This window comes from Talpa occidentalis, unplaced genomic scaffold, assembly GCF_014898055.3.
Source record: "Talpa occidentalis isolate TD23 unplaced genomic scaffold, MPIMG_talOcc4v2.1 talOcc4.16, whole genome shotgun sequence".
In the NCBI taxonomy this organism is placed as follows: Eukaryota; Metazoa; Chordata; class Mammalia; order Eulipotyphla; family Talpidae; genus Talpa; species Talpa occidentalis.
The window spans coordinates 75,692,668-75,720,039 of record NW_023601653.1 but is presented as its reverse complement, the minus strand read 5'-3'; the positions used below and the strand labels follow the sequence as shown (position 1 = coordinate 75,720,039).

Here is a 27,372-nt window from a genome sequence, read left to right as displayed (position 1 = left end):
GTAAATTTAGCGGCGAGTTCTTTTCCCATCTGTGATTTTCTTAAACACTACATATTGGCTCACTTGAAAAGACACAACAGTGCACCATTTGCCTTTCAAATCAGTGTGAGACATTTACCCCTACCCCACAGCGATGCTTGTTCTTGCTGATTAGTAGCTCGTCCAGGGCCTGTGGAATTACTGAGCTGGTGAGATTGGAAAGCAAGGGCTGATGTAGGCTTGGAGGAAACCTGTCGAGGAGGAGGATTTCTCATAGCCTTGGGTCATTGGGGCTTATCAGAAACTAGAAATACTGCCAAAGGTGAGGGAGATGTTGATGGCGCCATGAATGCACCTGGCGTGTCGTTGCAGGGAAAGCATTTATCGGCTGCTGCCTCAGACCACCCCTGAGAATGTGAGTAAAAACTTCAGCCAATACAGCATTGACCCTGTCACCAGATACCCCAATATTAACGTCAACTTCCTCCGGCCAAGCCAGGTAAGAGTTTGCGTTGTCTTCATCTGGGCCCATTTTCGGGATACATCTGACTTGAAATATTGAAACTTGTTGATTAATACCAAACAGACACACAGCACTTTTCCATAATCCAAGAACATGTAAAAATGAGATGGTTCACTTGAAAGATAGGAGTAGAAGATATTATGGGTCACTTTTGTACTACCGCGTTCTTCTCAGAATGTCTAAAACCTTATTTCTGTGTCGAGAATGACATTTTCACTAAGCGTAATGATCCCAAAGAGCCTAATAGTTTTGAGAGAGCAGCTCATTCAACACACATTTTTTATTCACTTTTTACCTGAAGTTTGGAAGCCTTAGGCCCATGTGTTGTGTGTGCTCAGTGCAGAGGCCTCCATGGCTGTTGCTGGACAACGTGAAGGGTCCAGCAGATGATCTGAGGGACCTTGTGACCAAGGTCTTCTGAGTTCAAATGTGTGTGTTCATATGTAAGCCCACCATGTTCTGGAAGGATTGAAAGGCCGTCGACATTGCTCCAGCCTACACGTTGCCCAACCTGCTGGCCCAGTCTTGCATCGTGGTCATTCTGCTCTCACGTGGGTCTTTGTTACTTGGTATTGATTTTCCTTCTCTGTGACTTTTTACCTTGCTACCAGGTGCGCCATTTATATGATACTGGAGAAACAAAAGATATTCATCTGGAAATGGAGAACCTGGTGAATTCTCGAACTACCCCAAAGCTGACTCGCAACGGTGAGTTTGGTAATGTTTTTTTGAAATGCAGGTAACCTGTTCCAGAAGAACCTCTACTTACCCCAAATTTGATCTTTTGGCATGCACAACTTTATCTAAGGCGGCGGTTCTTGACTAGCGGTGACTTTGCCCCCCAAGTGACATGTGGTGGTGTCTGAAGGCATTTTTGACTGCCATGAGCTGGGAGGGTGCTCCCGGCACACAGGGGTGGTGCTGACCTCCTACAGTGCACACGTCATTGCCCCACGACAAAGAGCTCCCCAGCCAGCAGCATCAGAGATACCAGAGCCGAGAAACCTTTGTTTGAGGTGTGATAGGGCTCAAAGATAAATGAGCTACAGCTGTTGTAGAGAAGTCGCAGAGCACATGGCACACATGACAACTGAGGCTTGTGAGGGTGGCTGCGACCTTGCCAAAATATGGCTCTTGAAATAAAAAACTGTTTCTTATTTTGTGTGCTTCGAAGGACTCCCGAAGGTTTTTTACGAAGGAGAGTAACGCTTGAGGCGAAGTGATGGAAGAAAGGGCCAGGGGCAGGACGCTGGCAGTGCCCTGCCGTGGTCAGGGTGGCAGCTGACCGTGGTGTTGATGCCAGAAGGGAGAAGGCAGTGGAGTGCAGTTAGAACCTCTAGCTCTGGCTGTGGAGCCAGATGCAGCTGGTCCTAGTCCAAGTTTTGCCATTTGTAAAGTGAGTGACTTCAACAGGAGGCTTGGCAGCTCTTGAATTTTGGTTTCTTCCTCTATGAAATGAGGGAAGCCGGTCCCTGCCGCGCTCTGTGGTCGTGAGGATTCTGTGACGTGTGTGGTGTGCTTGTTACCAGGCCTGGCATCCTGTGGGCAGTCAGCATGGCAGCCATTATGTCGTTGCCATCATTGGTTGTGTGAAAGAGAAGAGTAAGGAGCCGGACTGGGTGGGCATTGGCAGTTTGTTTGCACTGTGAGTCAAGAAACAGGTAGTCTAAATAAGGAAACGGGAGGGTAAACGTTTGAGTTCTGCTTGGGATATTTTGAAATGGATGTGCTATTGGGATAGCGAGGTGGCTGAATGATAACCCAGCAGGCAGTTGAAAACATTTTCGTCTTCTTTCTCTAGGGTGTCCTCTTGAAAGCAGAGAGTGTGTCTTTCTTTGTTCACTGTTGTATTATTTCAGAGCCTGGAATGTTGAGGTTGCCCATAACGTGTGAGGTGGATGGACATGCAGACTGGGGGGACCTTTGAATACAGTTACTTTCTGAAACCAGGACATTTCCCAGAAGGGATGCTCCATAGTTTCACAAAACATTGTCAGTGAGAGACTTAAATGTATGAGGATTTTTGTGACACATGGTTACATTCTCGGATCATTAAGTGACATAGTGTAAGGCTGAATGTTTTCAGCTGCTTTAGGTAAAGAAGCAAGACTTCCTTGGACACGACAGGAGTTCACCGATTCTCCTGCAGAGCTCTTCTGGTACAATTAAGAAAAAATGCAACAGGCAACCAGAGACCAGAGACATTCTGTAGGGGAGGGAGAGGGAGAGGGATCAAGACAGGGGTGGGAAGAGCACAAGGGACTATGGTGATGGAGCACGGCTGAATTGGTGATTAGATTTCACAGGATATCATACATTGTACAAAAATGAAGGATGATGTAATAAATATATGCTTATAAAAAATATGAACATTAAAAAATAACCAAAAAAAAAATAAAAGAAAAAGCAAAATGGATTTTTATAAAGGCCGTGTTTTAGAAGACATATCAGTGCGCTGGAAAGCATCCAAATATATGTTTGCATATTCCGTTTTCCAAGATGTGCCAAGACTAGCCGGGGGAGTTTTCTGATCTGGGGTCCCTGGCGGTTCCTGTGTAATCCTATGGAGTTTCTTCACTTGGCAATTTTCTCAATATCTTGGAAAGCACAAGAGGCAGGCTTTGTTGGCTATCGGTTTGATGTGCCACTGGATAGAATGGAACCTTTTCTAATCTAATCCTCCCAATGTTAGTTGACGGGAAGGAGCTTCCTCAGCCAACTGCCAGGCAAGCTGTCCAGGGAAATCTTAGAACTGTGGCAAGTGCGGGTGACAGGTCAGTAGGTGGCGCTCTTCCGTCTGGTCAGCATCCGTGAGTGCTGCAGGCACGGTGGGCTTCACGAAGGTCCAGGCCAGCCTGGTTGTGACTTGTCATTTTGTTAGGAGAATGGACATTAACTTCATGAATTGGTCTGGGTGAATTTCTTATCTATCTAAAATTCCACTGTTCTAATGCCAGTCACCTTGCTGCTTACTTTGCAAGAGCAGAGATGACCGTATTGTCCCCGCCTTCTGCAAATTTTCAAACCGGAGATGTGTACCACAGAGAAGATCTTGCATCCATGTGCTTGTCACCACTCTTCCAGTAATGATCTTGTTGTTGTTTTAGAGTCCATTGCTCGTTCGAGCAAACTGCTGGGTTGGTGCCAAAGACAGACAGATGGCTACGCAGGGGTAAATGTGACAGATCTCACCATGTCCTGGAAGAGTGGCCTGGCCCTGTGTGCCATTATCCATCGGTATCGGCCTGATCTGATGTAAGTCATTACCAAACTTTGTGTTTCATTTCTATTTCCTAAGGATCTCAGAACTACCCTCTTATCAAACAGCCAAACTCTGCACTTATTCCTAGAATGAGACACCCAGTAAGAAACTTTCTCTACAAGGCAGGGATTAATTTTGATTTAGTCCATACTTTAACTTCTGTATGCCAAGCATTGTGTTGCTCACCCCAGGAATGATTGGCTGAGTTTTTCAAACCTCAGCCTCACAGCACTCAGAAGGTTAAAAACTGGCTTTTAATACCCACCTGGACCGATTAATTTCACACAGGGAAAACTGTTGATTGGTCTCAGGTTGAATTCTTTGTTTCAGCCAGCTATCTCTCAAATGCTATTGGTCACAAGGAAAAGCCGGCTAGAACATTTGGCAGCCTGCAAGCAAGTATGTCACTACCAAGAAAACAAAAAAACAACTAACCCTTTCCCGATTGATGACGGTGTGTTGGTAATATCTTTGTTAAGGGCTACACATTTTGCAAACATGCTCTGTCAAAACTCAGTTCTCCTTACCCTCCTGTAGCAGCAACATCTCCTCTTTGGGCCATTGTCTACTCACCTGACAATCAGTGCACCAGGCTGGCCTCAGGTCAACTGCAGTGACCTGTGCGCTCAGATTTCCCCCATAAGCTTCCGTTACCATGGAAGCCAAACAGAAAGATTCAGAAACAGAAGCAGAGCTTGCTGATTTATTTTGGCTGCCTGTCCTTTTCTCACTAGGTCCACCTAAGCGCCCGGTTTTTGTGTGTTTGTTTTGTTTTAACGATTGCTTTAGGAATCCTAAAAGACACAGTCCTATTTATATTAACTTCTAAGTGAATGAGGCAAGAGCTAGTAAAAACAGTTCTGCACGGTGTGATTTAGGAATGGGGATTTCTGGTTCTTTTGGATAAAGGCAAGTGACCTGCATTGCTCCTGTCCCTTAGTTCACATGTAGGTGGGAAGGCTGGTAAGAGGTAAGTGAAAGCAGACTTATTCACCCCCACCAAAAAGCAGGAGGTGGGGGGCACTTGCAGAGGAGGGAGAGCAGCATAACACAGATTATGCAAAATGGCACAGATGTGCTTTAGAAGCAACTCATTTCTATCCCAAAGAAAAGCCGGTGGGGAACTTGAAGGCAAAAGCAACAAAAGGGAATCCAGTAGGTAGGCGCCACATTCTTGTCAGAACAGATGGAAGCCTGTCGGGAGAAGGTCTAGGGAATATTCTCGTGGCAGAACACGAAACAGCGAGTAGGTCATCTGGCGCAGTTTAGACGACCATGACTTCATCCGGGACGAGGCCTCTGTGGCTTCATACACTTAATCTACAGAGAAAAGGAATTTAAAAAACAAACAACTGCTGTGGAGTCATAGGTTAACCAAAAAAATAAGGCCTGGTTCATTAATCTGAAATCATCTCAAGAGAATCTGTTGCTCTTACTTGGCTAAATACAAGGAGCTAGAAACAGTGGGAAATGTTTGTTAATCACGATATTTGGGAAAACTCAGGAAATTCAGCAGTGGAAAAATCTTTTTAGGAAGGTCTTGGAATTTCCCTTGGACTAGAAGGCTGAGTAAGAGTTACCAGAGCTGATTAGTATGTCAGGTCCAAAGGGCATGGTGGGTGATCGCCCTAGGCGTGTAGAAGCAGTCTGCTCCAAATAAGATTTACAGCACTTTTAGGCCTCCCTGGTGGCGCAGGTGGTTGAGTGCAGCACCGTGAAGCTGTCCGCAGCCTCTGCAGTGCAGGTTCGCTCCTGGCCAGCCATGGAGCAACCCACATGGTGCAGCAGACCTCTCCTGTCTCGTCCGCTGCTCCCCTGAGCAGTGTATTTCGTCAGTCTGCCTGTTCTGTTCCCCCCGCTCTCTCTCCGGTGAATCCTCCCACCCTCCCACGCATCTGGCCTGTACCCCGGTTCTTGTATAAAAATAAATAAATCTTAAAAAAAAAAAAAGATTTACAGCACTTTTGAACATTAGTTTTATATGGAGCAAAAGAATACATTTTAAGATGATTTTTTTTTTTGATTCCTATTTTTGAGCTTATGTTTTATTTAATTGTTGTTGTTAAAGAAATTTGTACTATTGGGAAAATGAGGGATTTTTTCCTCTATGGGTCGATCTTTAATCATTTCTTCTCCTGGAGGATGAGTTACACTTCCTTAGTAAACGGAAGGAGACTGAGAAGTGAGATAAAAAGGTTTGTGCTCAGATTTCAGTCACACCCGACACCTAGGTCTGAGCCGAAAGCCTGGTAAATGCCGGTGACTCCAGGATGTCGTGTTTTCTGGCTTGGCAACAAGCAGTCCATCTTGATACATTTTCTCCATCCTGTTTCTCAGAGACTTCGATTCTTTGGATGAGCAAAATGTGGAGAAGAATAACCAGCTGGCCTTTGACATTGCTGAGAAGGAACTGGGCATTTCTCCCATCATGACAGGCAAAGAGATGGCCTCCGTGGGGCAGCCTGACACGCTCTCCATGGTGATGTACCTGACTCAGTTCTACGAGATGTTCAAGGACTCTCTTCCCTCCAGCGGTGAGCACCCGGGGTAGCGCCAGTGCCCCTGCCCCGTCTCGTTGCTTCCTTCCCGCCCTGTCAGTTGCTGCCACCAAGAGCAGACCTGTGCTTCCTCTGTGCTTGCTGGTCGGCCAGGGGCGAGTCCCTGCAGCCTGACTCTGTCGGTTTCCCCTTCCCTGCAGCCTGCCACTCATTCTCTCCCTCATATTCTCACGAAATCTAGAAATATGCAAATATCATTTCTACTAAAAATTATTTTCCTTGACTGTACCACCTCTTCATATTCCATTGCTCAGACCCAGCCGTTTTGAAAAAATGGCTCATGCTGGGGTCTGCCTTGGCTTCCTGGCACCTAGCATCCCATCCCCACTTCTGTTTTTTCTGTTGCCTAAGTGGTTCCCCATAGTCCTGAGGAACCCCAAATCCATACATGCTTATTTTCTCACTACTTGTGCCTTCTGCACTGCTCAGCACCACGGAATGGTCTCCTTTTTCTTGAAATTCTCCCCCCTCCCCTGGCTTCTGATACACCGCCCCAGTCGCCCCATTCTCCTTGTTCTGTAACTGCCCCCTCTCTGGCTTTTCCTTCTTCTCCTTCTTCTTAAAGTTTACCAAAAATCTTTCCTTGGCCCTCAACCTGCTGCTACAAAAAACATTTCTCTTGTCCTTTATTGTCCCATGGAGGAAGCTTAGCATCATGCTTAAGACGGTTGAGCATGGTACCTGGCCTGGATTTACATCCCAGAACTCCACTTGTTCAACCTTAGACAAGTTATTAATGTCCTGTGACTCAGTTTCCCCAGCTGTAAAATAAGGATAACATATGTAGTTAGACTGTGATATCCTGACAATGTTTGCAAACAAAACATGCTAGTATTACATTACTAGTTCTGATTTATATTTTGAAATTAGTAATGTTGCCAGTAAAACTTGGGGTCCACAGAGTCTGTGCCACCATTCTCCAGTGTCTTCCAGCCCACTTGCTCTTAGAGATGTCTGTAGCTTTTCATGATTAGCTACGCAGTTCTTAAAACAGAAATCTACCAAATCAATAGACCCAGTCAGAGAGGGTTCCCCAGTGTGAGGCTGAGTGTGTGCATGGGTGACCTGTGTTCCATACTCCCCTCCTCCCAATTTCTTTCTCTCCCTGAAATTTCTATTCCAAAGGTGAGGCTTCAACACTCTGCTTTAACTAATATTCACAGGTGGGGTCCAACTTGGGAGAATCAAGTTGGGGGTGAGGGGGTTGTTACTAATTTGCATTGGGGAAAAGAGTTGATTTTTATTTATGCACATAGAGAAAAAGAGGGTCAGTGTCAGCCCAAGTCACATTTCCTCTGTGGGATCTCCTACTGAGTGTTCTTACTGGAGTGGGTGAACCATCAGACATGAGGCTTGTTCTGGTCAGTGCTTTGAGGTCCCTCCAAAAAATATTTCTTCTTCTTCACAGATGCCTTGGAACTGAATGCTGAGGAGAAAGCAGTCCTGATAGCCAGCACTAAATCCCCCATCTCCTTCCTAAGTAAGCTGGGACAGACCATCTCTCGGAAGCGGTCTCCCAAGGTAAATGAAGAATGTGTTTGTTGATTGCAATATAAATCGGCAGAGAACTCTTAAGTTTTAGGTATGCCACATAATGGCTTGATAGGTACATATTTTGTGACATGCTCACCACAGTAAGTCTAGATAACATACTTCACCACACATAGTTACAAATTTTTTTTTTAAAGATTTATTTATTTATGCATACAAGAGCCGGCGCACAGGCCAGAGATGGGGGCGGTGAGAGGATTCACCAGAGACAGAGTGGGGAACAGAACAGGCAGACTGAGTGAAATACACTGCTGAGGGGAGCAGCGGGCGGGGGAGGCAGGAGAGGCCTGCCGCACCATGCGGGTTGCTCCCTGGCCGGCCAGAGATTGAACTCGTGCTGCAGAGGCTGCTACCGCTTTACAGTGCGGTGCTCAAACCCCTGCGCCATCAGGGAGGCCCCACAAAATTTTTTTCTTATGAGAACTTGTAAGATCTACTCTCTTCGTAACTTCCAACTATGCAATGCAGTGTTATTTTGGAGGAGTCCTTTTTACCAGTTGCAAAGCCAATGGCAAAATATAGTGACTCCTAATGCAGGCTTCTCCTTTCTTGCTACAGGATAAGAAGGAAAAGGACTTGGATGGTGCTGGAAAGAGAAGAAAGACCAGTCAATCAGAAGAGGTAAGAATTACCTGTGACTTGCTAGAATGGTTATATTAATAATTGCCTTTTTTCACTGAAATCCTTAATTTCCAGATCGCTTTTGCTAGATCTTTCCATTTTCATCTTTTATGAGAATTTTTGTAGGCAGGTACTTTTTCTGAGGCCTTTTGCCTTCATTTAATGTTTTGGAGGACATTTGAGGGACACACACACACACACACACACACACACACGGGCTCTCCTGCCTCTTTGGAATCACACAGTTGGCAGGCAGTGGCTTCCTGGTGTATGACAACACCAGCCTAATTCTAAGTGTCTTCCTATACAGTCCCTGCACTGAAGTCTGGCTGACTCCATCTTGAGATTAGAACTTTAACAGTGTTGTTAAGTTCAGACTAAAGCAACAATACCAGCCACTGTGGCAGACACTAACTGGCGTTTGAGGGGAGGGTGTCTGTTGAGCGGACAGGTTCTCTAACAGAAGCTGGGTCTTCGGTGGTCCCTGTTCATCAGGAGGACGCGCCCCGAGCCTGCAGAGGGGGACGGCCCACGCTGGTGAGCACCCTGACAGACAGGAGGATGGACGCAGCCCTCGGCAACCAGAACAAAGTGAAGTACATGGCAACCCAGCTGCTGGCCAAATTTGAAGAGAATGCCCCTCCTCAGTCCACCGGCATGCGGAGACAGGTAAGCCCATCTGATGCCCTAGCCCCCGGGCCTGGTCAGGCCATATTCAAGGGGGGGTATTTCCATGTGTATGGGATGGGCTGGTCACACCCAAGACTCGAGGGCTTAGACTGTGTCTGGTTTTCCTCTCGCCTGCCTGGCAGACAAGAGCAGGTCGTAAGCGCCTCATAAGCTTTCAGAGATGCCTCCTTCCACCAGTCGGGTCCAGCGTGTCTGTATCCCCAAATCATAGGGATTTAAATTATTTAGGTCTGTATCTGTGTCTCTGTACACACGTCTGTGCCCACATATATACATACATACATACATACATACATATGTGCTTAAATTAGAAAAGTACGTACTTACTGAGGAAAATGCTGAAAAGTATAAAAAAATTAACATACCTCTAATCCTTTTAATATTTCTCTATTTCTTCTGGTAGGTATTTTTTTAGTACATTCTTATCTTCATAGTTGAGGCCATTCTTAATAATACACTTTTCTGCCTTTTTTATGTAACTTTGGCATATGTCCATGTTGTCCTAAACTCTTCACAGGCATCTTCCAAAATGTGTGTCTGCTGTGCTTTTCTTGTTCTTTTTTTTTTTGTTGTTAAATTAAGGCAACATTGGTTTAGAGCCCTGTGTGGGACCCAAAGGTGCACTATGCTTGTCTTACCCCTCCCTTTGTTTGTTCTTCTTCCTTCCTGAGGATTACAGAGATAAACGGTCTTGTGCTAAAGTTTCTTCCATGTGTTCCAGATGATCTTCCTAGTCTGTCCTTGAACTAGGTTAAGAGTGTGAACATTTTAAAGATTCTTCATGGCTGTAGACTTGCATCCCCATGAGTCAAGGCTAAGGTGCTGGGTGGGAGCATTTTAGGTGTGTGGTGACTCTTGTCTGTTTGTTTGCTTGTGTAGAGGTCATGAAGGCTTCTTGTGTGAGAAGGTGCCCGGGACTGGTGTCCTCACTCCTCTGAGTTTCTTGTCAAACCCCCTGGTGACCTGAAGAGAGTATCTGGAGGAGAAAAGCTCATTCTTGTCCTGCTTTTCTCTCTTCATCCTCTCCATACGCATCAACCATTGTTCCTCTGCACCGTGGAGGGGGAGGGAGGCTGACTGTGCTTAGAGTCTGGCCGTAGTTAACTTTTTTTTTTAAGACTTATTTATTTATTTATTCATACAAGAGCCGGGGTACAGGCCAGATGCGTGGGAGGGTGAGAGAATTCACCATAGACAGCGGGGAACAGAACAGGCAGACTGATGAAATACACTGCTGAGGGGAGCAGCGGGTGAGACAGGAGAGATCTGCTCACCATGTGGGACCCTCGCCAGCCGGCCGGGATCGAACCGGCGCTGCAGAGGCTACGGACAGCTTCACAGAACAGCGCTCAACCGCCTGCGCCACCAGGGGAGGCCCCCGTAGTTAACTTCTCACATCTCATCCTTGATTATTAATCTTCACACTCTAGTCATTTCATGCTGTGGCTCACAAAAAAAAGATGATCATATATGTTGCTGAGCACTTGGGGTTACCTCTTGGTTCTCATAGCCCCAGGTTCTGCTCCCCACCCCTCAAGCCAGGAAATCTGGTGTGCACTCCATCCTAGGATGTTTGCCTGCAAGAGAAGGTTGTTCTCCTTGTTTTGAATGGAGAGATTTTAGACTCAGAGGATTGAGATGGGGAAAGGATAATGAGACAATAATTAGTTTCTATTTCCCTACTTTTCTCTTGCATTTGCTTTTGTTTTGGGGGGGCTGTGTTGTTTCCTTTGTAACTTTCTAGGAATTGATTCTGTCTCCCCCACTCCCAGCTCATAGATGTGTGCCCTCCATGAGCACCTTCTCCGTGTCTTCTCCTCTATTAATGTATTTTATTTTGTTTTGTCTCTATGTCCTGTCCCCCACCCACGCTTGACCCGTGTGTCCCAGCCGACACAAGAGCGTGGGGTCAGCCAGCCGTCCTGCTGCCTACCTGGGCAGGGTCGCCCTGCTCCCACCCCCCAGTGGAAACAGGTAAAGGAATTGCTCACAGGGGCCAGATGGGTGCTGCCCCCCTCCCCCAGTGCCTTCTCAACCCACTTCTCCATCTGCGCCTGCACTTTGACTCCAGGCTCACGGAGCAGAAAGTCCCTGTGCCCACCGAGTGGTGACTCAGGAGGGCACGAGACAGTGCTAACTGGCCTGTCTGACTTGTCTGACTCCGTGGGCTTTGGGAAGCCAGTTCAAAGGGAGGGCTGTCCATTTGGTGTTGCTGAAGCCTTGTGCTGTCCTGTCCCGGTACCACTGTCTTTGGGTTTTGCTATCATGACCTTTTGTTCCAAGTTGACTGTTTCCTAGTGTGTCCTGACTACCACTGGAGGGAGAATTCTGAGTTTGTAGTCTGAGAATTTGAGCAGTAGAGCCTTTCATGTTAAACAGGGAAGTGGCATCCAAGAAATAGTCTTTTTTTTTTTTAATTTTCTTCTTCAGCCAAGACAGCAGAAGGGATGGTTTATATGGTACACGTGTTACGTTCAGCCAGCTGAGAACAGAACTAGTCCAGAATGTCACAGGTCCAGGGCAAAGGATCAAAAGGGACTGGTTTTGGTACGAGCAAGGTGGGTCTCTCAAAGGTGTTCGCAGTGATCGGATGGTGTTGGATGTTCTAGATTCACTGAGACAAAGTGCTAGACAGTAGCCTGCAGTGCAACAATTTGTACCAGCATCTCTGGCCTCCGGCTTTCCTTATTTCTGCTTCTGTGGCTTCATGGGTGTTACTAGTTTACTTGGACCTCTGCCTCATCTTTCTTCTTTCGCGCTTCAGCCTGCGCGTTCGCTTCTTCCTCCACTGGGCTCTTATGGCACGGAGGCTTCGAGGAAGATGGCGCTAAGGCCAAGAGACCAAGAAATCGTCTTGAACTATGATTTTTATGTGCCTCAAAGCCCAAAGATGATCACAGATACAGTCTTGGTGTTTGTCTACATTACTCTTTCTAGAAATTTTCACCATAGCCTTAGCAGGATCTCCTGGAAAGCTCTCTCCCCGAAGCTGTATGGAATCAGACAGAAAGGAAGCAGGAACAGCCCCCGTCAGAGGGGCAGGGGCCTCCACCATGTTCCCTCCCTTGTCACACGAGCCAGTTCCTGCTCTAGTCAGTGCTGCCGGGATGCGCTGTCCCGTGCTTTGGCTTCATTTAAGACGGACGTTCTAAGAGGCCGGATGAGCTGACCTTGATCCGCTCCTGTGCTGTAGCGTGACAGCGCTGGATGGGAGGGCTGGGAGTGGCCGTGGGTTTTATCGGATTTATATTCAGGGCAAAATGTCCTTTTAATATGCCACATTAAAGTGAGGGCCCGTGATGCTGAGAGACACTGGGAGAAATGTCTAAACTCATGACACAAGCCAAGTTGCCACTTTCTTGGCCTGGGGAGGTCTTCCAGGGCGGGGGAAACCCTCACAGAAATTTACTTCCATTTGCCCTTTGCCTTGGAGTCTAGTTGAAGGCATGTTGAGCCTTTGTTAAAGGAGAAGGTGAACTCTAAGCTGGATTCTCCAAACTCTGGACTCTCATATTCATGAAAGCCTCCTGAATAGGAGGAGCCGGGGGAAGGGAAGTCAGTTGAACTGTGCAGATGAGAACAAATGGTTTCCACAGCCCGGGTCTGGGGCGGCTCTGGGTGGTGTTGCTGGGAAGTCTCAGGCCATCAGTATGAGCTGAGGAGCCTGGCTAAGCCGAGGCCTCTGTCCTGGAAGCTGGCACGTCGGCTCCTCCCTCACTGAGCTGTTCTGAAGGGGTGTCAGGAGCTCGTGTTCTCCTGTCTGTGAAGGGCCTGGTGTCCCCCAGCCTGGGGTTGGCTAACTTGTAATCCGTGATCACAGTCCCTGACGTGGGACACCACTGGGGTCCCCAGGCAGCAGGAGCCACCCTCCAGGGCAGACCTGGCTTCTGCAGAGGGGGCACCGGAGATTGGGAAGAGCAGCTGGGTAGTGAGCGTTGGTAAGTAGGAGTCTGAGCAATGAAGTCCCGCTCAAGTTTGTGCGCTTCATGCTGTGTGGAGCTGGGAAGTGTAAATTCACTTGGCTGCAGGGAGGCACTGCTGGGAAAGACCTGTGGCTCGCAGTGAAGTGATATTCACACAGAACCTTCTCCCCTCACTGAGTCAGGGAAGGATGAGTCTTGGCCTTTGTCTCCCGAGAGGCAGGCATTGGGGTGCAGGGCCAGGTGCTGCAGAAGCCAGGGGCTCTGATGGTGCCCTGGGCCCCTCTGCCTCTGATGCACCCTGACTGCTGGCCCTTTTGTGTCCCCTTAGGAGTCGGGGGTTGAGCAGCAGCACCTCCTCATGACTCACTTTGTGCTTCCCTTGAAGTGGTTTAGACTGAGGCGGGAGGGTGTGAAAGCGCCAAGCACGGCTGGGTTGGTGCAGAGACCAATTTCGACTTAGGTCATAGTATGGAAGAGGGACATGAATAACAACTCTGCTTGCCCGTGACTGCTCCTCTTTGCCTTCCCGTGTCAACACTGGCTCTTCCCTTCCCTTCTTCACCCTTTTGCCTTTGATTTCAGAAACGCTTCCTGCAGGCAAGCTGCACATTAGCCAACTTTGGTTTGGCAGTAGATTGTCGTGTGAGGGTGGAACAAATAGGAGCCCTTTCCTGGCTTCACTTTATCTTTCTCCCAGACTCTGCCCAGTGCTGCCCTGCACACTCTGGGCATCGTGATGCTGAGGCTCCTCCTACCCCAGAACGTGGTTGTTTCTTTTTGTTGTTGTTTTTTTTTTAAGATTTATTTTATTTATACACGAACTCGGGTACAGGCCAGATGTGCGGGAGGGTGAGAGGATTCACCAGAGACAGAGCGGGGAACAGAAGAGGCAGAAGGACCAAAATAAACTGCTGAGGGGAGCAGCGGGTGAGACAGGAGAGGTCTGCTCGCCATGTGGGGATCAAACCGGCACTCCGGAGGCTGCAGACAGCTTCACAGCGCTGCGCTCAACTGCCTGCACCACCATGGAGGCCCCAGAAGGCGGTTGTTTCTTAATCACTTACTGCAGTTCTCTAAGTCATGGACAGACTCACAGGAAGGGAACCCCATGGAGAGGCCCAGCAGGGAACAGTCCCTGGGCATATGCATGGCATCCACCTAGTGTCATTTTCTATCCTCTGTCCTGTCCTTTCTTGTATCTCCTTGGTAGTTTTCTGGAACTTTCTGAGTGCGTGTGAGGGGACTGAGAATAGAGGCGCAGAGGCAGGATGTTGTCATGGGGGAGGGTGAGAGCAGTGCCTTCCTGCATTAAGGGGTGGTCTCCACAGTCCCCCCAGATGGTCGGCCCTTGTGCCTGTTCTACTTACCACCACGTCCACTCTTTCTGTCCCCCAACTTCCTTGATAAAGACAACAAAGAAGGACACGCCGTGATCCCTGGCATTTAGAAAGCGCTGCATGACAAGCTCAGCTGCAGACATCACGTGTGATCTGCACCTCACAGGGTGCATCCTCCATGGAGGCCAGGGTGGATCCTGCCACCCGCTCTGATGACTCTGTGATTGGCTGTTGAGGATGGAGGGCCAAGCAAGGGACCTCTGGGAGGCCTTTGGCAAATGCCTTCCGGACCTTCTGGTACCAACTTTCACGTGCTACTGTTTCACCAATGTTCTCTTTGTTTGTGTCTGTTGGTGTAAAAGCGACGGGAAAAGCAGCATTCTCGGACCTGCCCCAAAAAAGTGATCACACTCTCTCCTCCCCCTCCTCTGCCTCCCTGTCGGCCGCGTGGCAGACCACAGGTGACCTTCTCTGCATGCCCCTTTGTCCTGCCTGTGTGCCCCCGCCTGCCTGTGCACAGACCCAGCCAGCAGTTCCCCTTCTCAGTGATCGCTGCTTAACCAACGCACCCGGGAGATCGCTTGCAGCAGTCTTTGTCACTGCAGATGAGCAGTCCCGATCGGGCCTCGGGATAGCACGGGGTACGTCCTGAGCCTGTGCAGTTGAGGCCACGTCCTGGGAACACAACTGTGCAGTTGCACGGTAACAGTTAAACTCTTATTTGTCACAGATCCAAAGTCCAGAGGCCCTCGACATCTACACATTTTTATACACCCCACTTAGAGCGGCCTTTTTTCTCTCACTGCCCAAAGAGAGCATTTTAACACAGTTCAAATGAACTTTCAGAGAGTTTTCATGGCGCGTCAGTATCTGAGTTTAGTCCCGCCACAATCTGAGAGTCCTGCCTCTTACTCCAGTTTCTTCCAGCAGCCCCCCTCCCGGCCATGCCGCATCTTCCAGGCATAGCGTTTGAGATCCACTTGATAGAGACAACAAGCATGCTTTTATATTTAGCATGTGAAAGTGTATTTATAGAATGGCTTTTTGACTTTTGTGGTACATCTCTATAAAATAAAATACTAATGTTAAAGGAAATACTGTTCCTCAATGAAGGTGACTTGTTTAAAAGGTAGCCTCGAGAATCTGACTTTTAACTGCCCAACTTATGTGCTTGGCTCTAAGAACTGAGCCACTGTGGGCTGGGTGACTTCCCTAAGCCTGGCCTCTACCTAAAAGCTAACGAAGGGACATTTACTGTGACCCAGACAGTATTCTTTTCTCAGCCAGTGCTCTCCGAAACCCTGCGAGGCCGGTGCTACACTTGTCTCCATTTTACAGATGAGGATTCTGAGAGTAGGGTAGGGACGCCCAGTAATTTGTACCTGTTCACATGCTAAGAAACAGGGCCAGGAATTGGATCTGGGTGGTGGGACTCTGGCCCCATGCTGCCTCAGGAGACAGGATGCTCATGGGCTCTGGGTAAAAACAGCTTCATGAGAAGCTTTGGGTCTTCTCCACCAGCAGAAGGCCAAGAGTGAACCCTTACCACTAAGTGTGACAGCAGCGGCCTTCCTGGTGCTGCAGCTGCTGAGTTGGTGTCCTTGGGTCAGCGGAAGCAGCGAGCTCCTGGCTCCCAGATTCCCATTCCCTTGTGCACACAGTCCTGTCTGGTTCCTGGAGATACTTCCAGTTTTTGCCCATGTCTTTACTCAATTATTCTTAGCCCCCATGTTCCTATTCAGGGACTGCTTCCCGCCTTGGAGCTTCCTCTGGACTGTTGTGATGGTCACTTCTTCTCACCAGTTTCCATCTCCTGCCTTTCCTCTCCAATGCCTTGTTGTGGAAAGTGTCCCTTTCTAACGTGCCTCTCCCTTTAAACCTGCCACTTGATGCTTCTGATTTGTGCCACTGTGTGAAAGAACTGTTTGTTCCACCTTTGTACTAACCCTAGTTCTTTATTGATCTGACTTTGCTGGAAGCTGGTGGGTCCTGGAGTGATGGGATTTGATGTAAACACAGTTGTGGATGCTTGGCAGGGGGTGGCGGGGTTGGGTTGAGCAGGGGGCAGGGGTTATGTGTTCAAATAAACTCTGAACTTTCGGCACTGTCACTTAGTAGGTCCATATAGAGTATTTGGATGGACCTTAAGTTTCTACTTTGTTGCCAACAGACATACAGGGATCTTGGTGCTGACAGCCGTGGCAAGCAGAGTGCCCGCCAGAAGAGGGTAACAGAGCATGAGCTGTGGCTTGGATGCTGAGAGCTGAACCCATGGGACACGCTGAGGGGCGGGGAGGGGGGGTGTCAGAGGAAAGAGGGGATCATCCCCTCTCCCTTGCTTTTTGCACACACCCGTCACCCAGCCAAGAGTCAGGATTCATTTTGCTAAGTGCTGACCCATGTGAATGAATAGCATCCCAGCAGGCTGCCGCCCGGCAATCAAACAAGATGCCCATCCTAAGATCCTGTGTGAAGGGGTCTTAATGACTTTCCCTTTGTCTCTACCTTTCCCATTTCAAGACCGTGCTGCTCCTATCCCCAAAACTCGTGCCAGTGGCGGAATAGCATTAGGTGAGCCAGTACAGCAAAGGAAGGCTCTAGACCCATAGCAGGTGTCATCTGCTTAGCTTTTTTTTTTTTTTTTTTTTTTAAAGATTTATTTATTTATTTATACAAGCACTGGGTACTGTCAGAAGGATGGGAGGGTGAGAGAATTCACCAGAGACAGAGTGGGGAACAGAACAGGCAGACTGATGAAACACACTGCTGAGGGAAGCAGCGGGCGAGACAGGAGAGGTCTGAGTGTCATGTGGGACCCTCGCCGGCGGCCAGGGACCAAACCAGCACTGCAGAGGCTGCAGGCAGCTTCACAGCCCAGTGCTCAACCACTGAGCCACCGGAGGAGGCCCTGCTTAGCCTTTTTGACAGTCAGGAATCTCAAGGTAGAAATGCCAAAGCTTTTACTGGCATGGGGTTTTTTCAAGTGTGAACAGAATGGAGACAATGAAGGTGATGACAGGATGGGGACACAGCGAGAAAGTCTCACTAGTGTTTTCTGAAAAGATTGGGGAGAGATCACTGACGCGCTGGTCGTGCTGTGATTTGATGGCTCCCGGCAGACGCCCTTCTGAAGAAAACCAGCTTATCTCATGAAACTCTGTGGTATTATTACCCCGGAGACAGGTCCTGAGTGGGGATAGCACTGCAGCGAGAGGGAAGAATCATCTCAAGTTGTTCATTTTAGATGAACCTTTTCCTTTTTACCTCCCCTTCTGCTTTTACTTTCGGGAAATGCCATGATGGCCAAGCAGAAAGCTGCTTACTTCTCCACCCCTGAGGAGGCTCGTCAGAGTGGGGGCTTCCTCTGTCCTGTCGCCGAACCAGAAGAGGCAGACGGTCTGTGTGTTGCCTGGAGCACCCGTGGACTGTGTGCTGGCTCGGGAGTGGAGGGCAGGACCGGGTGGAAGGTGGATGTCCTCGTCCCTCGCCCAGAGCCTCGCTCAGCTTTGGTTGCTGTGCTGGGGCCTCTTCCCCCCAAGAGCACAGCATGCCCGGCCTCTTTTTACTTCCTTCCCAGGCTATATTCCTTTCAAAAAGAAAGCCAGGCATTTTCACTGAGCAGACCCATTTTGGGGAAGAAGAGGAGTGGGGAAGTGTGTTCAATGCAAGGAGAATGTAGCAGAGGAGCTACTAGAAGGCTGGGGCTCTAGTGAAGAGGAGGAAAGGTAGGGTTTTGAGCTCAGGGAGCAATAAGATTTGCTGGGAGCATTATTTTCCAAATGGGCTAGTTTCTAGGTCCTTCAGTGCAGGGCTCCTGTCTGGACACTTTAGAGGGTCGCCTTCTGTTCTCTCCTAGAACTTTCCCCACCCTGCCATCATTCACGCTCTTCCCCTGCCCCATTAGCACTGGCTGATCTGCCAGCTGGGAGGAGTAGGGCATTGCGACTCTTCTACAGAGGACTTCCCCATCTCCCCCTGAGATGTTATGAGCCCACCCCCAGGACTGAGCTGAGGACTAGTGCCTGTAATGCTCCCCACTCCCTGTCATCACCCCTGGAGGCTCTATCACGTGGACTGAAGTAGGAGGTGCAGGGATGAGTCTGGAGCTGGAGGAGCAGAGGACTTCTCATACCATGTAGCTCTCCCCTGCCAGTTCTTCCCCAGCACCTGGTAGGAGACTGCAGCTCTTGCCCACCCCTGCTCACAGCCACCTTCTCACTCTCTGCGCCCTGGAGAGTTCCTGGCTGTACAAGCCCACCTTGAGGAAGGGCCTGGCTTGCCCGCTTTTGCTCCACATGCTCCACATGTGGCCTGCAGCCTGCTCCACATGCTCCACATGTGGCCTGCAGAGGACTTGGGGGCCTGAAGTCCTTTCTCTGGGCCACTGCTGGAATCCCACCAGCAGAGCATTTTTGAGCACTAGTCACATAAGCAGGAGAGGCCTCACTTGTCGCTTTCTGTAGCTGGAGTGAGTTGCACTGCACATTTGTGTCTCTGTTGTCTACTGTTTGTAAGGCTGATGCAGTCATGAGCTGATGATGGAATCTGCCGTGAGTTGAATTTGCCCGGGAGAAATCCCACATCAGGCCAGTGAGGGCTCCAATGGGCACAGAGCACGTCCCTAAGCAGACAGCACCTCCACCCTCTGTGTCTCCCTGCTGACGGCATCACCTGCTTGGGGTCGATGGATTCCCAGGCTAGAGAAGACCAGGCTTTCAAAGGTGCCCTCGTGCACCGTGCCATATTCCAGGGCGGGCTTCCTCCCATGCTTGAGAGAAGGGCAAGCTAAAAGGAGACCGAAACCTTCAGTGAGCCACCTGTGCTTCTGGAACTGCGAGTATTTCTTGACTTCATTTGTTATTTAGATCAGGGTCTAGAGCTAAAGGGTCTACAACCATCAGACTCCTTACATGTGGGGTGTGTAACTTTTAATTTAACATTTCCTTTGAATTTTTTTCTCCATCTTGTATTTTATAGCCAGAGCCTGAACCTTCTCGTCGATTTTTTGTCGACCAGTGGGAGCTTTCTCTTAGTCTCCGCTCCTCCAACCGCCCTGCCTCTCCCTCCTCTGATTCCCTCCGACAGGTAGCGCCGCCTGGGATGTGCAAGCTGTTTCCTCTCGGCCTCTACTCACTTCACCTCCACCTGCCATCTGCCCCAAGAGAGTTTGCAGAACTCTTACCTTTGGCCTGTCCTGTGTGGAGCTCCAGTTGTGTGTGTGTGCGCGTGTGTGTGTGTGCATGCACACGTGGTGTTACACGCTGTGTCTGTTTTGCACGTGAGGTCTGTACCTAAGTCAAAGAAGCTGGGGGCTTTCACGGAGCCGCATTCTGGCAGAGTAAATCCTTTGTATTTCACCTCCCAAATAACAATAAACATTTTCAGTCATTAGCATTTTAAACTCCAAATGTCTCCATATTAATATGTTAAAAAAAAAACAAAAAACAGAAGTCACAGTGTAACCAAGCCCCTTGAACGGGATGGTGAATATGTCGAGTCCTGGGGGCCTCCTGACTGTGATCATTTAAGAAACAATCCTGGCTATTCCCACCGTGGAACTGAACCAGCTGCCGAGTCCTTTCTTTATGGAGAAATTGGAGGGTCTTTGGCCCTTTTATTTGTTTTCTGTCCTTGCATAGTATCAGGTTGCAGTCCGTGTGTGGAAGCCTGTGTGTGGAGTGCAGTAGTGTAAGTCCTGCAGTTGCTACATTGCCACTGTTTCTGAAGAGTGGGGCAGAGAAGCTATCTGCTTTTCATGCCAGGAACAAATACAACTTGAGTCTCCAACTCTTGGGGGGAATATACTTGCCAGTGCTGTCACACTGCTGAGAACTGAATGTGGCAAATGCCTGCACACACTGGCAGCCCCGGGCTGAGGGTGCCAGTTTCTAGTTTAGAGACAGGTCCTGGCTGAGCAGTGCGGACCCAGGCCTCACTCAGGGCCCCAGCCTCATGTTTGACATCTGGTTCACGCTCTCACTTGTCTGCTACCGAATGAAAGGAGTGCAGTGCTCTGCTCCCGCGGTGTCTACCGAGCTCTACCTGGTGTCTGCCCATTTGAGGTTCCTTTGTTATCCCCAATCTAGAGAAAATTTGCATCTGAGAGATACTGGGTTTTCTCAGCCACTGATGGGTATAAGCTGTAGAGTTATACCCACAGCTTTTGGCACCATTTTAAATGGCAAATGGCACCATTTTAAACTGAGAAATAGCCACTCCTCAGTTCCAGTTGAACCTCCAAAAATTGTCTTCTCACCCTGTGCTTCTGTCAATCTCATGTTCACATAGCTAGTTTCTCCCTACCGCACCTCCCTGGTTTGACCCTGTGCAGCCCAGGGCACGCCATGCCCAGGGCAGGGATTCCTGAACATGGGGCTGTGTGTATTTGTCCATTCAAACCACTTCGCGACAGGTTGCTGCATCCCAGCACAGCTGCTCCTGGTGTATTTCTGGGTCAGAATTAGAGACTTGGCTCTTCAAACTTGATGGGGAGCCCCTTAACTCTTATGGTTTGTGAGAGAAATGTCACAAGCCCCCAGTGCAATGGCCAGTGCACGTGGAAGGTGAGGGGCACGTGGAGTCTGTTGAGCGTCACAGGCCTCATTGACCTCATTCCCTGGGGATGAGGCTGCCTAGCAGGAATGTCTGTGACTGAACTTAGGTGGTTTCCTCCTATTATTATTTCTTCAGCATTGCTAGAAAGAAAATTGAGTCGGTTAGATTATTTTCTTTTCTCTTTTGAACCTATAAAAAAATAATCCCACCTGGGCTAGAAACTCACTCTGACTTCCCAGGACGAATTGAGCAGCTTGTCTGATCGCTACAGCTGTTAGCCTTCCGCAACTTTAAAATGTCCAACTCAGTCTAGAAGGCTCTGGCCTGGGAGCCGGCATAGAACAGAGACCATGACTGGGAGCACAGACGCTTGCAGGCAAAACCTGGAAATAGTGGAGACATATGACAGTGCTTGTCGGCGAAGTATTAACAAGGAGGAAGTTACCACACGTTAATACTAGGCTGTTGGCATCTGTTACCCAAGTGGAGAGTCAGCGTTCGTAGGAACGAGCTTGGTGTCTCTCTCTACATGAGGAAATAACTTCCCAGCCCTCTCCCAGACCCTTGAAACACGCTGTCAGTCTGGGCACCTGTTGCCTGGATGGGAGTTGTTCCTCTTGAATTTCCTGTATATAATTTGAGGCTCTAGGATATTGACACTTCCTACTTTCTTGGGGATCTGCCCCATCCTATCACCCCTCCTACCCATTCTTCTGTATATTCCCAGAAGACGTGAAAGGCTGAGCTGTCCCATCCTGGATTTAGTTGTTCCTGCAGCCGTCACCCGCCCCCGTGCTGAAACCTGTGTGGACACTGACACCTCTTTTCTCCCTGCTTGTGGGCACCGAGTTGGCATGGTTTGCGCTGCACCTTGTGTTCATTTTATACCTTTCAAATATTTTTTTCCCTGTCTTCTCAATTTATTTATTAATTTTTTCCCTTCTCATTTCCCTTCATTCTGGTCATTTTATAATCTCCAACCAATAGAAGTATATAAAGATGTACACGGGCGGAGTGAGCTCATTGGCTGAGCAGATAGCCAATCAGCTTCAAAGGAAGGAACAGCCCAAAACCCTTCTAGACAAGAAGGAACTGGTAAGAGGATGCTGAGGGCACTGTCTGTCTAGCTATAACCCAGCTGTGGTAAACAAACCTGGTTTGTTCGAAGTAGCGATTAACATATACAGCCAAGATATGCCACGGGGTAATGCTTTTGAGGTTGTCTGAATTTTGAGAACTGGGTATTTAGGGCTCTAGAAGTTGTCAGATGTTATGTGGAAAAACATACCATATCTCTAAAAATGATCCCTGTAAAGTTCTCTTAGGACCGCTTGAACGCCGAATGCAGCTAGTTTTATTTCAGGGGGAGGGGGCGTTTGTTTATTTTCCTTTGTTGTTGTAATATATATTTTCATGCCACGCTCAAAACAAAATTCTGTCAAAAGCATTTGGTCTGATTGTTTTGAAACTCTGTAAATGAACTTGGATTTCCTGCTGGGGACTGATGGATACGAACTCAGGAGCCCCTTGGGCCGGGCCCGCGGGGGCACACGCGACCTGGCCCGGGCACGGTCCGCTCTGCTCTTTCTGGAGAGCGGATAGCTTGGCGTGCCCTCCCGGTGTGTCTGAAGCACCCTTGTTTGGTGGGGGCCGCTCCACTTAGGAGCAGGGTCTCGCACCCCCTGGAGGTAAGCCAAGAGCTGGCCTGACCCGCTCCCCTTCCCTCACAGGGCTCCATAAAGAAGGAGTTCCCGCAAAACCTGGGCGGCAGCGACACCTGCTACTTCTGCCAGAAGCGGGTCTACGTGATGGAGAGACTGAGCGCCGAGGGCAAGTTCTTCCACCGGAGCTGCTTCAAGTGCGAGTACTGCGCCACCACCCTGCGCCTCTCGGCCTACGCCTATGACATCGAGGATGGTGAGTGGCAGCCCAGGCCTTGGGGAACCTGCACAAAAATACTTGTGCATCAAGTGGTTGGCCCTTGAGGGATCTTCTTTCCAAGTAGACCTCATGGTGAAAGGCTACCTGAAGTAACCTAAGCATTAGGACAGTTAAGACACAGAGGTGAGCCATGTCTGCCAACCCCGATCCTTGGGGATCAAAGGCCTTATCCAGAGAGCATGTGTATCGGGACAGTGGAACAGAAAATCTGATACCTAACAAGAGGGCCAGGTGCCAGAGTGGCAAGAGTTGACCTTTCTCAGTTTACCTCTTTGGCTCTAACAGAGCTGTTGCTTTCCTGTTGTTTCTAACAGAGCTGCCTATTTAGTCAGTCAGGAGAGCCTGGCTGACTGAAGTGACCAGTACTAATCCATGGTGTCCCTCACCTATGTTACCTCACCTCACAGTCAGGCAACTGCCTATCAGTGTAATAATGGAATTAGCGCCTCCCCTACAAGGACTGACCCTCTTCGTCTATGAGCCTAGAATGCCTTAACATCTGCAGGAATGGCTGTAGGAATCGTCAGTGTCTTTGGTGACTTTGTAAGTTAACCTTCGAGAGTCTTCGGATGGTAGGCATGGCATGCTGGCCTGCCTCTGTCAGGCTTTGCTCTCTGTTTACCTCATTCACTATCTTCTGCCTAGCAAGTTTTTTCCAGCCTAAAAACAGTAGTTGCCACAAGAGGCCAGGGTGTGACCACCACAGTAAGTTAGGTTCTGGCCCTGTGCAGTAGACTCTCAAATCATTTGAGAGATGCTGATGCTGGAGAGGGGTGACAGCAGCGGGCACAACTCAGCCACCTTTCAGAAGAGCCTGCAAACCAGGGGCATAGGACTTAGTTTCAATGTGCAAGCACCAACCTTAGGCAAGAAATATGATTTTATGGGTGTGTGATTACCCCTTCTATAAAGTCAAGACAAAGACTTAACCGCCTGAACTCCTGCTTCCCTGCCTCCATCAGTTCCACCTTCCATCAGCTTCCATGGAGCAACCAGGGAGCTTAAATAGATGTAAATCAGATCTCATCTGTCTTCTGCTTTGTACCGTGATTACTCTCTGCAGTGTGTGTAGAATCTGCAATCTTTTTCCTAGACCAAGTTTTGCAAGTCTTCCCCAGCCTCATCTCTGGCCTCTTCACTGTCCATTGCCCCCTAGCTCTCTGCACTCCTGCCCTAGTTCTCTTGTTCATTCCATCAGCACGATTAGGCCAGTGTTACCTAAGGCCTTCACACTAGCTGTCTTCTCCTGGGAGGCACTTCCCTAGTCTTCACAGTCATTCACATTCCCAAGTACACATCCCTCCTGAGGGGCCTTCACCAAGCTGCCCTACGGTGCTGTTACTTCCATGCACATGGCCTGCTCCATTGATCAGAGACTGTCTCCTCGACCTGGAGGACTCTCAGTGGTTGGATTAGTATACTGAGAGTTGTACCGTGGCACACAGTAAGCTGCTGAATGAATGAATAAATGATCCAGTTTACCTTTGGCTTGCCTCTTAACTATCTGTGTCCTCCAGTTCCCCTTTCCTGTCCCTCCCATATTTAATTATTAAAATTCCTTAATTTATTTATCTAAAATCAGTAACTTGACTGAATCACCCATAGTTTATAGCCATTTCATAACATTAGTATAGCTGTGTTATTAATTAAGGCAGAATTAGCCCCTTGGGTAGGGGCTAAAAGTACTGAATCTGGAGTCAAATATCCTAGGTTCAAATCCTTTCTGAGAGTTACTGAGTATGGAACATGTTGACAAGACTGCTTAGCCTCTCTGTGCCTCAACTGGATAGAGATGAATAGACAACAGCAGTCCCTACCTCATAAGGTAGTTTTGACATTTAAATGATAGAATTCAATGATGATCGATCAATAGACATAAAGCAGTGTCTGTAGTATTTGGCACACAGTAAATGCTAGGTAAAAATTGAGCTTTTTTGTTACTGATCTACAATGTAAAAATAAAAGGTGCTATCAAGTTGAGTTTGAAAGGCATATGAAGAGAAACATTAATTGAACACCTACAGCATTTGGAATGTGATATATCATTCACTTATCTCACCCTTTCAGATGAGTGATAGCTCCAAATTCCACATGAAGAAACATGTTCCAAGAGGCTAAATAGTTCAAATACCTATTGAGTGGGTGAGTCAGTATTTAAACAGAGAGCTGACCTCACTGCTCAGGTTCCTTCCATCGTGTTGTCTGACTCCCTTGGAATTTTCTTGAAAATTACCTCTTAGTTAGGCTCGTGGAATTGTTTCTGAAACCTAAGCCTATTTCTCTGATTAATTTAGGGTACCATAGCAGAGGGCAAGGAGGAACACCTACTAAGTTACCTGTTGAGTTGTATTTTTGAATCTAGGATTCTGTTTTGGTAGAAAAGGCACATTTATAGGGAAAAAGTAGAAGAGAGCAAAGTAACTATAACTGACTGTAGTTTTCTGATCCTATAATAAGTAATAGAAAGCAGATTAAAGTTTAAACATTAGACTTACTTTTTCCTTCCAGATAACTGTCTCAGAGAAAGGTTGGTCTTTCCCTTTCACAATCCATCATAATCCTCTGGAGTGTCTCTGGTTAGCCTAACTTAGTCACATGCCGCCTCCTAGAATATCATATTGTGGGGTGGGCTGCTGGTGGGGCAATGGTGTATTCTGATTGAACATTTTGGGTCATATATTCACTTCAGAGGTGAGTAAATATGTGGTAGGGTAGCTCCATCAGAATCACATGGCTGTGGGAGAATTATCCATCATGGCCAAGTGGAATTTATTCCAAGGATGTAGCTTGGTTTAAAGATACAAATCAATCAGTGTCATTCACCACGTCATCAACATAAAGAAAGATAAAAATCTTATGTCATTTCAGTAGATACTGAAAAAACATTCAATAAGATCCAATACCCATTTATGATTAAAAACTCAATAAAATAGGGAAAAAGGAACTTATCTCAACATAATAAAGACCATATATGACAAATGCACAGCTAATATCATTCTCAGCAGTAAAAAAATTAAAGCATTTCCCCAAAGATCAAGAACAAGACAAAGATGTCCACTCTCATCATTGCTGTTCAACATAGCACTGGAAGTCTTTCCCAGAGCAGTTGGACAAGAAAAAGACATAAAAAGACTCCAAATTGGAAAAGAAAAAAAGTGAAACCGACACTATTTGCAGATGGCATAATATACATAGAAAATCCAAAAGATGCTAGCCTCCCCCAAATAAATTGTAGAAATAATAAATGAATACAGTAAAGTGGCAGGATACAAAATCAATGCACAAAAATCTCTTGTGTCTCTACATGCAAACAATGAATGAGAAGAAGATTTAAGAAAACTACCCCAGGGCCTCCCCAGTGGTATAGCGGTTGAGCGCTGGGCTGTGAAGCTGCCCGCAACCTATGCAGTGCGGGTTCGATCCCCGGCCGCCAGTGAGGGACCCACATGGCGCACAGACCTCTCCTGCCGCCCGCTGCTCCCCTCAGCAGTGTACTTCAGTCCTTCTGCCTGTTCTGCTCCCCACTCTGGCTCTGGTGGATTCTCTCACTCTCCCACGCTTCTGACTGTACCCAGTGCTTGTATAAATAAATAAATCTTTTTTAAAAATAGAAAAAGAAAGAAAACTACCCCATTTACAATCATACCAAAAAAGCATCATGAAATAGTTGGGAATAAATTTCATAAAGTGCTGAAGGACTAAAAACTATAAGACACTGTCAAAGAAAATAAAAGCAGACACAAAGAAATTGAAAAATGCTACATTTTCATGGTTTGGAAGAATTATCATTGTAAAAATGGCCATATTACCCAAAGCAGTTTATACATTCAATGCAATGCCTGTCAGAATCACAATAACATTTTTTGAGGATATAGAACAAACAATTGTAAAATTTGTTGAAATATTATAGAATGGAAAGCTCAGAAATAAAGCCACATAAATATGGATAGTTAATCTTTAACGGATGAGCCATGGCCACAATGGATAAGGGAAGCTTCTTTAACAAATGGTATTGGGAAACCTGGACAACCACATGCAGAAGAAAAATGAAACTAGATCATTTCTAGACTCCATACACAAAAAGTAATCCAAAACGGGCCTCCCGGTGGCGCAAGGGTTAAGACGCAACCTACGAAGCTATACACAGCCGCTGCAGAACGAGTTCCATCCCAGGCCAGGGAGGTGACCCGCTTGGAGCAGCAGACCTCTCTTGCCTCGCCCGCTGCTCCCCTCAGCAGTGTACTTCAGTCAGTCTGCCTGTTCTGATCCCCACTCCGTCTCTGGTGAATCCTCTCACCCGCTGCACCTCTGGCCTGTACCCCAGCTCTTGTATGCATAAATAAATAAATCTTTAAAAAAAATTAATCCAAAACAGATTAAAGACTTGGATATAAGATCTGACGCCATACAATACACAGAAGAATACAGGTGT

The 27,372-nt window shown here is 47.8% G+C and overlaps 1 protein-coding gene across 8 annotated transcripts in view; it reads left to right on the top strand.

Moving 5' to 3' along the window:
• MICAL3 (microtubule associated monooxygenase, calponin and LIM domain containing 3) overlaps positions 1-27,372 on the top strand; it is a 166,107-nt gene that overhangs the window by 74,473 nt on the left and 64,262 nt on the right. For 6 of the 8 annotated variants that reach the window (XM_037514637.2, XM_054696588.1, XM_054696589.1 and 3 more), the window contains exons 10-18: positions 352-478; positions 1,114-1,210; positions 3,610-3,757; positions 6,102-6,298; positions 7,731-7,843; positions 8,432-8,494; positions 8,990-9,163; positions 11,075-11,158; positions 22,730-22,916. In XM_037514637.2, coding sequence (XP_037370534.2) covers positions 352-478; positions 1,114-1,210; positions 3,610-3,757; positions 6,102-6,298; positions 7,731-7,843; positions 8,432-8,494; positions 8,990-9,163; positions 11,075-11,158; positions 22,730-22,916 — 1,190 coding nt within the window. The remainder of the gene's footprint in view (positions 1-351; positions 479-1,113; positions 1,211-3,609; positions 3,758-6,101; positions 6,299-7,730; positions 7,844-8,431; positions 8,495-8,989; positions 9,164-11,074; positions 11,159-22,729; positions 22,917-27,372) is intronic. The other 2 variants (XM_037514636.2, XM_054696587.1) reach the window with 1 other exon arrangement.